At 40.7% G+C, this 15483-nt stretch overlaps 1 protein-coding gene across 1 annotated transcript in view; it reads left to right on the top strand.

Annotated features, from left to right (window-relative positions):
* LOC124798500 (solute carrier family 12 member 6) overlaps window positions 1-15483 on the top strand; it is a 427524-nt gene that overhangs the window by 331483 nt on the left and 80558 nt on the right. The window contains exons 14-15 of the mRNA XM_047261938.1: window positions 4900-5068; window positions 7329-7518. Of these exons, the coding sequence (XP_047117894.1) occupies window positions 4900-5068; window positions 7329-7518 (359 nt within the window). The remainder of the gene's footprint in view (window positions 1-4899; window positions 5069-7328; window positions 7519-15483) is intronic.

Genomic DNA, 15483 nt, shown 5'->3' with positions numbered 1-15483 from the left:
CGGCTTTAGACAGATTTCAGTGCCTATAATGATTTGAGCATCAGTGCTTTTTATTAGCAGTTGAAGCTGTGGTACTTTCCCAACACAGCTACGACAATTTACAACTGTTCTACCGATGGTTCCTGTATCTACTTTCTTCCTGTGTTGGACCTGCACCCTTTGTGACTGAAGCCCTTTTTGTGTTTTCCCGAGACCCTCTAACCTAAAAGACTGTCCAGTCCGTGCCTCGCAGCCCCTGCTACCCTTGTAGCTGCCTCTTGTGTGTAGTGTTCTCTTGACCTATTCAGTGTAACCTGAAACCCAACCACCCTTTGGCGCAAGTCAAGGAATCTGCAGCCTACACACTCGCAGAACTGTCTGAGCCTCTGATTCAGTCCCTCCACTTGGCTCTGTACCAGAGGTCCACAATCGGTCCTGTTGACTGTGCTGCAAATGGTCAGCTTTGCTTTCGTCTCGCAAGCAAGACTGCAGCCTTAACCACTTCCATTAGCCACTCTAAACCAGAGAGAATCTCTTCTGATCCAAAGTGATACACATCATTGGTACCAACATGAGACACCATCTACAGTTGGCTGCACCCTGTTCTCTTCATGGCATCCGTAAGGACCCATTCCACATCTGGAATGACTCCACCTGGTATGCACACAGAGTGCACACTGGCTTTCTTCCCCTCCTTGGCAGCCATGCCCCTAAGAAGCCCCATAATGTGACTAACATTGGACCTACCAACTACCAATAATCTCACCTTCTGTGATTGCGCAGATCTTGGAGGCTGAGAGGTTTCCTCTGGAACAGGATAGGTGATGGCATGTGGCTGAGCAAAGTGTCAGCCACAGACAGCACCTGGAACCTGTTTGTCAGACTAATTGAGGAGGCCTTACTTGCGACCCACTGGGAAGTCTTTTGCTGCCTGCCATGCCTCCCAGGTGACCTCCAACTCAACCAAGTGTGAGGGGTCAACCTCAATGTGAGCAATTACTGGGCTGGCCACCGCTGAGGACCAATTGGAGGACTTGGACATGCTGGCTGTCCATTGTATCCCCATGACCGGCCCACAACAATGGTGCCCATTCACTGCAGTTTCAAGCTGTATGGCTGAAGCTTCCAATTGGAGGACTTGTACGTGCTGGACGTCCATTGTTACCCCACGGCCGGCTCACAACAATGATGCCCTTTCACTGCAGTTTCAAGCTGTGTAGCCAAAGCCATCACACCTTGGAGCCGAGAACAAAGTGTCACCAACTCAGCTCGCATCCGCACACAACAACCACAGCCCCTATACAGACAGAGACCAAGGAAAACTACACTACCCAGATAAAGGGATTATCAACATGTGCTGTGGAACTCTATTGTAGAAGCTGACAAAACTGAAAGAACTGTGTCTAAAAAATTAGATTGATATGCAGAAATTCAAAAACCAAACGACTGAAGCACTCTGGTGAGACTAAATAATTTGCCCCTGATTAGGAACTTGTAATATGTCGCAGAATTGGTTTACTTCCAAACCCAAAGAAAAAGCAAGAACTGTGTCTATGCAGAAACTCAAGACGCTAAACTGTCAAAGCACGGAGATGAAATTATACAGTTTGCCCCTGGTTAGGAACTCATAAAAGTCACAAAATCAGTTGCTTCCCTGTTGCTGATTCTGTCTCGGGTGGTTTATTTGGAAAATAAATGAGTTGAAAGAATTTTTTTTTCATTTTAAGGTCTAGATAGCCATTAATGTTGATGGTGGAGGGATGGGAGGGCTACTAGCTGGTGACCTGATTGCACTCAGAGGTACTGCTCTCAGGAAGGCTTGTCGAATCAACACAAATTTAAGGTATGCAATTGACATTGATAAATTTGCCTCACTAAAGTTGGCGGTAACTTAAAACGAGTGTAGTCCAAAGTTATACATTATCTTGAGACTTGTCATTTCTGCCATTGCATCAGCTGTAATCCTAAATGGCTTTCCTGAGTGCACAATTAACATTTAATATAAAAAGTTGGTCATAAACTAGCTTCACATGGCTGCAGCTAGAAGATGATACCTAGACTAAGTCTCACAATATTCTATTCTTATAACCTTAAGTACAGTCTGTGGAGTATGTAAAGTGCATAATGTACGCCAGTATGAAGTAAAGCGTGCTTTATTTTCAATTGGGAGACTCTCTCTCTCTCTCTCTCTCTCTCTCTCTCTCTCTCTCTCTCTCTCTCTCTCTCTCTGTGTGTGTGTGTGTGTGTGTGTGTGTGTGTGTGTGTGTGTGTGTGTGTGTGCGTGTGTGTGAGAGAGAGAGAGAGAGAGAGAGAGAGAGAGAGAGAAGCATATAAATTAAGAAATCAGCTATGAAACTTACATCCCACACAATTCCACTCAGTTGTCCTGTGCCAAGGCCTCAACTTCTGGTGAAGAATGCTCAGTTTGATAGATGAACCACAATGACCAACCTATTGTTTATATGTGTCTGCTGCTTGGTGCTTCATGTGTACTGCAAGTACACTTCTTTCATCACAGTAATGCACACATTCTCTTAGTACTTTCATCATAATGAGGATTTAGTCTTCTTTTGTTGTCCTGCAAGTGCTTTTTTCACTTTCTCTCAGATTTTTCCCCCTTATTTTCCACAAGGAGAATGCACTACTTAATGATGTCAAGTATTGAAATAAGTGGCTGGAATTCCATCAAAAATTGCATTAAGAAGTATCCTTATTTGAGGTACATAGTTAATGAATGAACCATGGACCTTGCCGTTGGTGGGGAGGCTTGCGTGCCTCAGCGATAGAGATGGCCGTACCGTAGGTGCAACCACAACGGAGGGGTATCTGTTGAGAGGCCAGACAAACATGTGGTTCCTGAAGAGGGGCAGCAGCCTTTTCAGAAGTTGCAGGGGCAACAGTCTCTATGATTGACTGATCTGGCCTTGTAACATTAACCAAAACGGCCTTGCTGTGCTGGTACTGCGAACGGCTGAAAGCAAGGGGAAACTACAGCCGTAATTTTTCCCGAGGACATGCAGCTCTACTGTATGATTAAATGATGATGGCGTCCTCTTGGGTAAAATATTCCGGAGGTAAAATAGTCCCCCATTCGGATCTCCGGGCGGGGACTACTCAAGAAGACGTCGTTATCAGGAGAAAGAAAACTGGTGTTCTACGGATCGGAGCGTGGAATGTCAGATCACTTAATCGGGCAGGTAGGTTAGAAAATTTAAAAAGGGAGATGGATAGGTTAAAGTTAGATATAGTGGGAATTAGTGAAGTTCGGTGGCAGGAGGAACAAGACTTTTGGTCAGGTGATTACAGGGTTATAAATACAAAATCAAATAGGGGTAATGCAGGAGTGGGTTTAATAATGAATAAAAAAATAGGAGTGCGGGTTAGCTACTACAAACAGCATAGTGAACGCATTATTGTGGCCAAGATAGACACAAAGCCCATGCCTACTACAGTAGTACAAGTTTATATGCCAACTAGCTCTGCAGATGATGAAGAAATAGATGAAATGTATGACGAGATAAAAGAAATTATTCAGGTAGTGAAGGGAGACGAAAATTTAATAGTCATGGGTGACTGGAATTCGTCAGTAGGAAGAGGGAGAGAAGGAAACATAGTAGGTGAATATGGATTGGGGGGAAGAAATGAAAGAGGAAGCCGCCTTGTAGAATTTTGCACAGAGCATAACTTAATCATAGCTAACACTTGGTTCAAGAATCATGAAAGGAGGCTGTATACATGGAAGAAGCCTGGAGATACTGACAGGTTTCAGATAGATTATATAATGGTAAGACAGAGATTTAGGAACCAGGTTTTAAATTGTAAGACATTTCCTGGGGCAGATGTGGATTCTGACCACAATCTATTGGTTATGAACTGCAGATTGAAACTGAAGAAACTGCAAAAAGGTGGGAATTTAAGGAGATGGGACCTGGATAAACTGAAAGAACCAGAGGTTGTAGAGAGTTTGAGGGAGAGCATAAGGGAACAATTGACAGGAATGGGGGAAAGAAATACAGTAGAAGAAGAATGGACAACACTTAAAGTAGTAAAGGAGTTTTGCTATTTAGGGAGTAAAATAACTGATGATGGTCGAAGTAGAGAGGATATAAAATGTAGACTGGCAATGGCAAGGAATGCGTTTCTCAAGAAGAGAAATTTGTTAACATCGAATATAGATTTAGGTGTCAGGAAGTCGTTTCTGAAAGTATTTGTATGGAGTGTAGCCATGTATGGAAGTGAGACATGGACGATAACTAGTTTGGACAAGAAGAGAATAGAAGCTTTCGAAATGTGGTGCTACAGAAGAATGCTGAAGATAAGGTGGGTAGATCACGTAACTAATGAGGAGGTATTGAATAGGATTGGGGAGAAGAGAAGTTTGTGGCACAACTTGACTAGAAGAAGGGATCGGTTGGTAGGACATGTTCTGAGGCATCGAGGGATCACAAATTTAGCATTGGAGGGTAGCGTGGAGGGTAAAAATCGTAGAGGGAGACCAAGAGATGAATACACTAAGCAGATTCAGAAGGATGTAGGTTGCAGTAGGTACTGGGAGATGAAGAAGCTTGCACAGGATAGAGTAGCATGGAGAGCTGCATCAAACCAGTCTCAGGACTGAAGACCACAACAACAACAGTTAATGTTATTCGTACACTTCTTGTAAAGGCACAGTACAGTGCCTGCTATGGGCTATGGCTGCAACTTTTGATGGAATTCCATCCATTTATTTCAGTGAAGGAAAAGTGCTGGCCTATTTCATATGCAACTTGCTGGAGGTGTGTAAGTGTCAAATATGACTCATAGAGAGTATAAACTCATATTTTACTTTTGTCTGCTGACAGATTGTGGTCATAAAAAGTTTCAAATTAGCACTGTATGATGAAGTCTCATTTATTTCAATAGCTATCATTTGCATTTCAGGAAAAGGGTTAACAATATGTGTATCTGTATTTGGAGGAGATTTCACAAGAAACAGTGGGGAGGCAATGGCAGCAAAGCAGAGCTTACGTCGCACAATGGATGAAGAGAAGGTGAAAGGATTTGTTGATGTTCTTGTGTCTCGCAATATCACCGATGGTCTGAGCCATTTGTAAGTTGACACTGATTTTTATTATCATGTAAATAATTAAATCCTTGATAAGATAAATATTTTAATGAATTTTTTTTAAAAAAAGAATGGAGATATTGAATAACATACAGAACTGATTTACCACTTGGGAGCTTATGTTAAAGCTGTGATAACAATATTGCTTTAGTGCCTTGTCATGTGCAGGTGTTATAGAACCAGATTCCTTGAAACCATTTCTAACAAAATTAATTTATACACCACATTACAAAATCATCTGGATTGGAAGAAAGGGACTCCGAAAGGGAAGGTTGAAGTATTATAACTAAAAAATATATTAGTGTGATCAGGCAATGAATAAATGGAATCTTCTGAAAATAGACACTGTGTACACAATGTTTGTGGTTCTTTTTTTCTTTTACAGAATCCTTCTGAAAACACTTCAGAAATTTGAGGATTCACTCTATAAAATGGTAACAGTTAGCTGTTTCATCTGCCCATCATGATTTAACATGAATTTCATGGTCTGTAAAATCGCTCTGACACAAGTGTCCCTGTCTGTGTGAGTTAATACTTATTTTGTTCAATTTTTGCTGAAACTACGTTGCCAGTGCTCTTTCATGTTCTGGGCAGGCAAAAGATTGTGATGTTTGCAAACTCAACAAGATTTTTTAAAATTTTATAGAGATTTAAAATTTTTATTTTTAATAACATAAAATGTACCTAGCCTTCCACAACCTGCACTACAATAAATGTTTTTCCTATGAAAAGAATGCTTTGCTGCTACCTAGAAAGGAATTTATTAAAACATTGTTGCATATAAGTGGAATTATTGTCCTCACAGGAAACTTTATAAATGCAATTTGTAGATACATTAAAAACTAACATGAAAGGTATCTTTCAGGTAAATGATTATAATTGAAATAAAAGAAGGACAATTACCTATCAATATTTCTGGCAGGTAATAATTTGCGCAGCAGAATTTTTTGGAGTAGAAAAAAAGAAATTATAAATAAAAGTGGTTGCCACAAACATTGTAAGTAGTTAGATTAGAACCGATACAAATACATACAAATAGTCAATTATGAATTACAAATGTTGCCTGGAAGCTTACCAGACAAATTTAGCACCATACTGTACAAAAGAAATTAATGAGGATATCCATCAGTCATTTAAAAAACACATTTTATTACCAAGTAATTCTAGTTTAGGTGCAGTGTTTTTTGTTAACTGATGAAGTATGATACGAGGGACATTTTACAAATAATGCACACTAATTTCTTTACTTATCCCCCTCCCCCCCCTCGATGCCTCTTTGCAGTCCATTAGTATTGTCACCCTGCTTCTCTATGACTTGACTCTCAACGTCTTAGTTCCATTATTCCTTCCAGAACACTATGTCTGTTTTCATCTGTCGAATGGTTTGGGTAACAGTGATAGAAGATAACAATGTCCACATACAGGAACAAATCAAAGTCTGGTGAACAATCCGCAGTAATGCCAACATGTGCATTATTCATGAAGTCTTAACTTTCTTCTGCAACATCGTAGATGATAGCACTGACATTGGACTGACAATCAGGTTGTGTCCTGTACACTGAGATGCCATTTGGCTTACGAGAAAACCACAAAAAGTTGTGTGCATCTGCCGAAAGTGTTCACATAAAACTGACACTGAAATCATATACTGTTGGCTGAGGTGACATCTGTTGGATTTGGAACAAACATTTAAGATTGGTGAGAGAGTGCCAGTAGTTCTGTAATCAAATGAACCTTGTATTCCACTTTGCTAAATAATCAATGACTGTGTGTCTCATAATATCCACAACAGTCAGTTTCACCATCGACATTTGGGTGCTGAGCTGTTGTAGTGGAACAGCACTCTTTGACTGCTGTGACAGATTACATAGCCATAGCACAAAATGCACAAAATATATCAGTTTAAAGGACCTCTTTTTTGTGTTTTCCAGACATATACAAGCTTGTTTTATCCAGAACAGTATCTGTTATAAGTGTACAAATTTGTAATATATTGATGTCTATCTGCTTGCTGCTATTAGCCTATTTATCCCTACTTCCATTTGTTGTGTGTTACATAACTCCAATTAATGGCAACTAATTAGGTGCAGCCTATCTCTTCAGATTCTGCAGATGTGGTCTCAATTCCAAGAGAAATCACAAGGAGAAGTGAAAGCAAAATACTATCAATACGTACAATAAATATTGTAAGATCTAATAACCTTGTAAAATCATTTGGATTCATGAAACAGTATTTTTATTTCAGAATTCAAACTACAGGTCTTGGTGGTATGAAGCCAAACACAGTCATCCTTGGTTGGCCATATGGATGGCGACAGTCAGAAGATGACAAAACGTGGCATGTATTCTTGCAGACAGTCCGTAATGTGGCTGCTGCTCGCATGGCATTACTGGTACCAAAGGGAATCAATTTCTTTCCAGATTCAAGTGAGAAGGTAAATACAAAAATTTCACCAAAAAACAGTATTAATTCTACTATGCTCATAACATGTTGATTCTCTCTCTCTCTCTCTCTCTCTCTCTCTCTCTCTCTCTCTCTCTCTCTCTCTCTCTCTCACACACACACACACACACACACAGTATGATGCTTCTTTATATATCTGTTAGGAAGCCTTATAATCAATTAAAATTCATAAAATAATGGAACAGATTGTGACTGCCTCTAAACAATACAATAAATGGACAGGCCACATACTCTGTATGTGTATTACAATACCAGATGTATTCATAAGTCAAGTGCAGCAACTTCATACACAAATGTGGAGCTCATAAGTGACAGATGGTTCTTGCACCTGACTGTCTTCATGACACCATTTCATAAATCCCAAGAGTCATATTTTCCCTTTATTGCGTGTTCTGGTGATACTTGAAATGGGCATTAATTCCAAGCAAATTAGAAGCCTCTGGGATTAACACTGAATTTTCTGTATATTTTCAAAATCAAAAGTTTGATTTTATTAAATTACAGGAAAATCAATTTCAAAATTAGGTGTAATATCATGGCAACATGATTTATGTTAGGGATGTTGTGGTTTTTTGAACCTGACATGTCACATCAGAACAATTTCGTTGTATGTGGTTACAAGGTTAAACAGAACTGAATCACAGTACCCATTGCTAACAAAAACAAAAAAGACACAACTGCTCAGATGTAGAAGTGTCTATGAATTCCAAATCAAACACATGGTGGTGACAAAATACATTAAACAAGCTTCCTCAGTTTTATAGTCACGACTTAAATGAAGAACAAAGTGTTAAAGCTGAGAATTTTAGACTTGAAGACAAAGTCCTTCATTAAGTTTCTGATGCTTGGATGCAGGAAAAGGTTTTGTCAGTACATCTGTTATATATCCTCTGTCAGCTGATTTTCCAGTTTCAAGTTGTTGCTTTCCAGTTAAACTATAAGTGAATACATTTTGTCTTTGAGTGAACAAGAGGGTTGTATGCCATCTTTAAAGGAGACTGTCATTGAACAAGGAGATGTTTGACATGTTTCTCAATCATAGCTCTTTCATAAATGTTGACTTGTGGATTGTTAACTTTGCTGCTTCAATGAGCCTCATTTGTTCAGTTTCCATAGATGAAAGAACAAAGGCTTTCTATTTGTGTGAACACTATGGTTGTAACCTATGTATTATGCTCTTTCAGCTTCAGAATTTCCCCAGGCAGCACCTGCAAGACGTGTGATTTCCACCTTATCCCTGACAAAGTTTGGCTTCTTGTTGGTCATGTCCTTGAGATAGTGCATGATTCACTTAGTAGTGTGACAGTGAACAATATCGTGATGATGATTTTTATTTTTTAGTAGGATTAATTTGTTGGCTGCATAAGGTGGTCAAGTGACCACAGCAATGTACATCAGAACTCGCTGAATGGGAGAGTGACAGCTGTTGAGTCCTACTTGATTCCACTTATCTTATTGGCTTGCAGTCAATCATTTTGAATTGACTGAAGACTTCTCTGGTGTAGCCACTGTGTCATAATGTAATTTTGTCACCCGACTGGTTAACCTTGATGTTCAAATGATCCCCTATGTACCCAATTTCCTTAACATCAGACAGCTCATCTTTGATTTGTTACAACTCATCTGAAGTGATTTTAATGTTGTCTGCATAAATAAGGTGGAAGACTGAACATTTACCTCAAATCCCTTCACAGACACTTGGATCTGCATTTGTTGGTTGCAGTCAGATTGATTGTAGAGTTGCATTCAACTTGGCATGCCACTGTCAACTTGTCATAAATGGTTTTTCTTAGTTTACAAACTTTATCACTATAATTTAACATTTGAAGCACAACTAAGTAGCTATCTTTCTCACTTTGTGTCATCTTTTGTAAAAATTTTATCAGTGTATCTAGGCATACCATGAATGCTTCTGTTAGTGCCACCATTGACAATTTCAGTGGTCATATCCAGCTGTGAGACATGCAAGTCAAGTTTAGTTCCAGGCTGTCAACAATGTTTGAGATACTGTGTTTGACTAGTTATGTGATTTCATTGCATGTGACTTTGAAACATTCTTGACCATCTGGCTCATTTAGAACATAGTTCATATTGACCTCTCGTGCATTTACGGTGAAGCTAACAACATAAATTGAAGTTTCTTTCTCCAACAGTCTGTAGTTTGACGCTTGGTACTGGCTGTTGACCTGGTATAATGTTTGAATGATTTTCATCATCACATAATATATTGTTGTGACAGACTGGTTCTTGATATGCATTGTTTGGCGGCCTATAACTCTTAGTGGCCCTGTTCTGCCAGGTCACACTAACTTAGGTTTCCTATGCTGCATCCATGTTTTATTACTACTGTTCCTCTGCGAATTAAGACTTTATCACTACTTTTTTTATTCCTCAGAACACTTCTGGAGTCAGTGACGTATTGCTGTTTTTGACAAGTGATTCATTGATATGGCTTCAAACCATTCATGATGGTCTGGCCTGTTTAGTGCATGTTGATGTTGATCTCCATTTCATTTGTAGTGAAGCTGACATCATGAACTGAAGATTCGTTTCCATCATGATGAATGGTTTTTAGAAACATTTGTACTTGCTGATACTGCACCAAGTGCCGGAATCAGTAGAAGCATCTCAGATTCCTCTGAATCACATCCAGTGTGGATTCTTCACTACTGGAATTGAGACCTGAAGAGAAGTAATTGCTATTAACTTGCTGAATGTCATCACAAATGGCAGCTGGCAGCACCAGTTTGGAATGGGCTAAAATCTGTAAGATAAGGTTTTTGCGCTCCATTTCAACAGCCACACAACTCAAATATAGGTATAAACCAGGGATTTCCTTGCCTCACTGCATTGTGATGGCCTACCATCCAGCAAATTGTTTTGGGAAGCATTCAGGTATTTCAGTTAAAGAATAATTCTACCAGCAGTATGCTAACTGTTGTCATTTATCATACCGTATTTACTCGAATCTTAAGCCACACTCGAATCTAAGCTGCACCTGAAAAATGAGACTCGAAATCAAGGAAAAAAAATTTTCCCGAATCTAAGCCGCACCTGAAATTTGAGACTCGAAATTCAAGGGGAGAGAAAAGTTTTAGGCCGCACCTCCAAATCGAAATCAAGTTGGTCCATTGTAATATTAGACACAATTTAGGTCGAATGAATGACAATACAGCTACAGTTGTTTGGTTCGAGTCATAAGCTTAGCAGTTAAGCTTTACCAGGTAGCCATTGCTACGCGTCATGCACTCCGTCCGTATTTATACAGGTACCCTTCCTTTTTCACGTGCTTCATCTGGTTTGAATTGATTGCTTATTTTTCTTTGACCTGATAAGTGCTGTTCTCTTTGTTATATGTGTTTACGACACTCTAAGCTGAAAATGCATTACTGTACTGTGTCACGCATTGTTTGTCGCATTCTGATAATGAGTGTTTACGGCCTGTCGCCGCTCGTGGCATGGCTTGCTTTTGTGCACGCTACCGCGCTTACAATTAATAAAAAAAGAGAGGAATTGTCTCATTAGCGAAACAATGGCAAGAGACTGCTATTTGTTGTTACTTACACTGCTGCTTTCTTTGATAATGATCAACAAGAACCAAATAATAAACTGCGTATGATAGAAGATGTTCTGAACGAGAGTTTGAAGAAAATTTTTCTCCATTTGAAAATCTTTGCAGGCGCCTCTTTAGTACATTACATTCTGCACAGCAATTAGAGTCATCTTAGTTTTAGAAATCTAGTCAATTGCCGTGCTTCATTTCTGACTGTATCACTATTAGGCATAAGAATAATACGAATATAAACATGACATGATATGTATATTGTTCCGCATTTGTTGTTGCCTCAACTAGTTTCGTAGTTTATTAGGCAGACAGGATTTAAATGAGATAGCAGCAAACATGAAAGAATACATGGCAAAATGTTTATATTCGTATTATTCTTTTGGTGAAGAGAATACTGCAAGTGATTCACAATTCATAAAAGTTCCTATTAACAACCGCGTCTTCACACAGGTAGGAAAAAATTCAGAACGTAGAGTTGGCCATATTGACAAACATCCCAAACAGTCTTGCCAGTCGGATTTTCATAGTACATTGAAATGCTGCTACATTCGAAGATGAACAATACAGAATTCATATTTACTTCGTTGTATAATGTATGAAAATGCAGTGGCAAAACTCGGGGCGGAGAAAAAAAGCTTGTCTTCAACCTTTTTTTTTTTTAATTTTTTTTTCTGACGCAGAGGTTTTGGTGCCAGTATTTATCTTTGTGGCTGCAAAGCATGCCTGTGTAGCGCTACATATATTTGACGGCCAAAGTTAGTTGTGGCGGCACCTACCAACATTTTTCAGAACTTCTGCTTACTTTGCACTCGATTTGAAGCCGCAGGCAGTTTTTGGATTACAAAAACCAGAAAGAAAGCGTGGCTTAGATTCGAGTAAATATAATAATATTGCAACAAGATGACACCTGAAAATCATTTATCGTTAAATCAACAATAAAGGGAAAAGATAGACTGCAACTTACCATAAAGATGGCATGTTAAGCTGCAGACAGGCATAACAAAAAGACACTTACACATTAGCTTTCAGGTAGGGTAACACACACGCATTCATTCACACAAGCAAGCACACGTCATACACACACAATTGGCAGCTCTGCCGGAGATGGCAGTCAAGTATGCATGAGGTGTGCTTACTTGTGTGAATGAATGTCTGTGTACTTCCTTTTCTGACAAAGGCTTTTGCCAAAAGCTAATGTGTAAGTGTCTTTTTGTTGTGCCTGTCTGCAACCTAACATGTCACCTTTACTGTAAATAGCAATCTATATTTTCCTTATATCATTGATATTGCAACCTGGAGTTTCCATTGTTTAACACTAAATAATGCATGCAAATATAACATTGTAACTTATAGTACGATTATCTTTGTGTTAATAACCTAATTTAAGGTCATTCTTCTTAACTTTCCATGACTTTGTATGGGCCTTCATATGGAGGTTCTAATGACTTTTTAACTCTGTCAACCCTTAAAAATATGTGTGTTGCCATGCTGAGGTCCGGTATACAAATAGTGTCTGTTTTACTTTGTGAGCTATTTGCACAGGTTTCAGCCGGTTCATATATTGTTTTAGTTGTGAAACAAATTGGCGTAAGTCTGAATCCCTTTTTGTTCCATCTTCTTGAAAAAAATCACCAGTTATCCTGATGGGTGAACCATAAACCATTTCTACTAGTGTAGCATTCGTGTTTTGTCTGATTGAGCAACAAATACCAAGAAGGATTACAGGTATTGTTTGAGTCAATTTCGTAGTTGAATGTGAACGGATTGCTGCTTTAAGTGTGGGATGAAATCTTTCTATTTTTCCATTGGATTTAGGATGATATGCAGTAGTTTGAGTTTGATTAATGATGATGAGGTCCCATATTCCGAGGAGTGTAGGGGGCGATGAGGGAAACCTGCACCGCCATACTAGGCAAGATCTTAGTGAAGGTGGTTTGCCATTGCCTTCCTCTGACTGTAATGGGGATGAATGATGATGATGATGATGATGAAGACGACACAACAACACCCAGTCGATCTGGAGGCAGGAAAAATACCTGACCCCACCGGGAATCGAACCTGGGACTACGCGCGCGGGAAGCGAGAATGCTACCGCAAGACCACGAGCTGCGGACTGATATTTTTGATATTGCTTGAAATAGCTCAGAATTGAATTGTATTCCGCAATTGGTTACTATTTAATAAGGTGTGCCAAATCTAGTAATCCAACAATTGAAGAAAGCTTGAGCTACAGCTTCTGCTTGTATATACCGAAGTAGTATTACCTCTGCCCAATTCTTAACTCTATCGATACATGTTAAGCAATACGTATATTCATCAGAACAAGGCATTGGCCCTATCAAGACGAAAGGATGTGGGTTTTAAGGGAGGGGGTAAGGAGTCATTCCAATCCCGGGAGCGGAAAGACTTACCTTAGGGGGAAAAAAGGAGGACAGATATACACTCGCACACACACACATATCCATCCACACATACACAGACACAAGCAGACATTTGTAAAGGCAAAGAGTTTGGGTAGAGATGTCAGTCGAGGTGGAAGTAAAGAGGCAAAGATGTTGTTGAAAGACAGGTGAGGTATGAGCGGCGGCAACTTGAAATTAGCGGAGGTTGAGGCCTGGCGAATAACGAGAAGAGAGGATATACTGAAGGGCAAGTTCCCATCTCCGGAGTTCTGACAGGTTGGTGTTATTGGGAAGTATCCAGATAACCCGGACGGTGTAACACTGTGCCAAGATGTGCTGGCCGTGCACCAAGGCATGTTTAGCCACAGGGTGATCCTCATTACCAACAAACACTGTCTGCCTGTGTCCATTCATGCGAATGGACAGTTTGTTGCTGGTCGTTACCACATAGAAAGCTTCACAGTGTAGGCAGGTCAGTTGGTAAATCACGTGGGTGCTTTCACACGTGGCTCTGCCTTTGATCGTGTACACCTTCCGGGTTACAGGACTGGAGTAGGTGGTGGTGGGAGGGTGCATGGGACAGGTTTTACACCGGGGGCGGTTACAAGGGTAGGAGCCAGAGGGTGGGGAAGGTGGTTTGGGGATTTCATAGGGATGAACTAAGAGGTTACAAAATTTCGGTGGACGGCAGAAAGACACTGTTGGTGGAGTGGAGAGGATTTCATGAAGGATGGCTCTCATTTCAGGGCAGGATTTGAGGAAGTCGTACCCCTGCTGGAGAGCCACATTCAGAGTCTGATCCAGTCCCGGAAAATATCCTGTCACAAGTGGGGCACTTTTGTGGTTCTTCTGTGGGAGGTACTGGGTTTGAGGGGATGAGGAAGTGGCTCTGGTAATTTGCTTCTGTACCAGGTCGGGAGGGTAGTTGCGGGATGCAAAAGCTGTTTTCAGGTTGTTGGTGTAATGGTTCAGGGATTCTGGACTGGAGCAGATGCATTTGCCACGAAGACCTAGGCTGTAGGGAAGGGACCGTTTGATGTGGAATGGGTGGCAGCTGTCATAATGGAGGTACTGTTGCTTGTTGGTGGGTTTGATGTGGACGGACGTGTGGAGCTGGCCATTGGACAGATGGAGGTCAACGTCAAGGAAAGTGGCATGGGATCTGGAGTAGGACCAGGTGAATCTGATGGAACCAAAGGAGTTGAGGTTGGAGAGGAAATTCTGGAGTTCTTCTTCACTGTGAGTCCAGATCATGAAGACGTCATCAATAAATCTGTACCAAACTTTGGGTTGGCAGGCCTGGGTAACCAAGAAGGCTTCCTGTAAGCGACCCATGAATAGGTTGGCGTACGAGGGGGCCATCCTGGTACCCATGGCTGTTCCCTTTAATTGCTGGTATGTCTGGCCTTCAAAAGTGAAGAAGTTGTGGTCAGGATGAAGCTGGCTAAGGTAATCAGGAAAGAGGTTTTAGGTAAGGTGGCAATTGATCGGCGTGAAAGGAAGTGGTCCATCACAGCGAGGCCCTGGACGTGCGGAATATTTGTGTATAAGGAAGTGGCATCAATGGTTACAAGGATGGTTTCCGGGGGTAACAGATTGGGTAAGGATTCCAGGTGTTCAAGAAAGTGGTTGGGGTCTTTGATGAAGGATGGGAGACTGCATGTAATGGGTTAAAGGTGTTGATCTACGTAGGCAGAGATACGCTCTGTGGGGGCTTGGTAACTAGCTACAATGGGGCGGCCGGGATGATTGGGTTTGTGAATTTTAGGAAGAAGGTAGAAGGTAGGGGTGTGGGGTGTCGGTGGGGTCAGGAGGTTGATGGGAGTCAGGTGAAAGGTTTTGTAGGGGGCCTAAGGTTCTGAGGATTCCTTGAAGCTCTGCCTGGACGTCAGGAATGGGATTATCTTGGCAAACTTTGTATGTGGTGTTGTCTGAAAGCTGACGCAGTCCCTCAGTCACATACTCCCGA

The sequence above is a fragment of the Schistocerca piceifrons genome, chromosome 5 (genome assembly GCF_021461385.2).
Source record: "Schistocerca piceifrons isolate TAMUIC-IGC-003096 chromosome 5, iqSchPice1.1, whole genome shotgun sequence".
Taxonomy (NCBI): Eukaryota; Metazoa; Arthropoda; class Insecta; order Orthoptera; family Acrididae; genus Schistocerca; species Schistocerca piceifrons.
The sequence above is the reverse complement of the archived record's forward strand: the minus strand, read 5'-3'. Positions and strand labels throughout refer to the sequence as shown.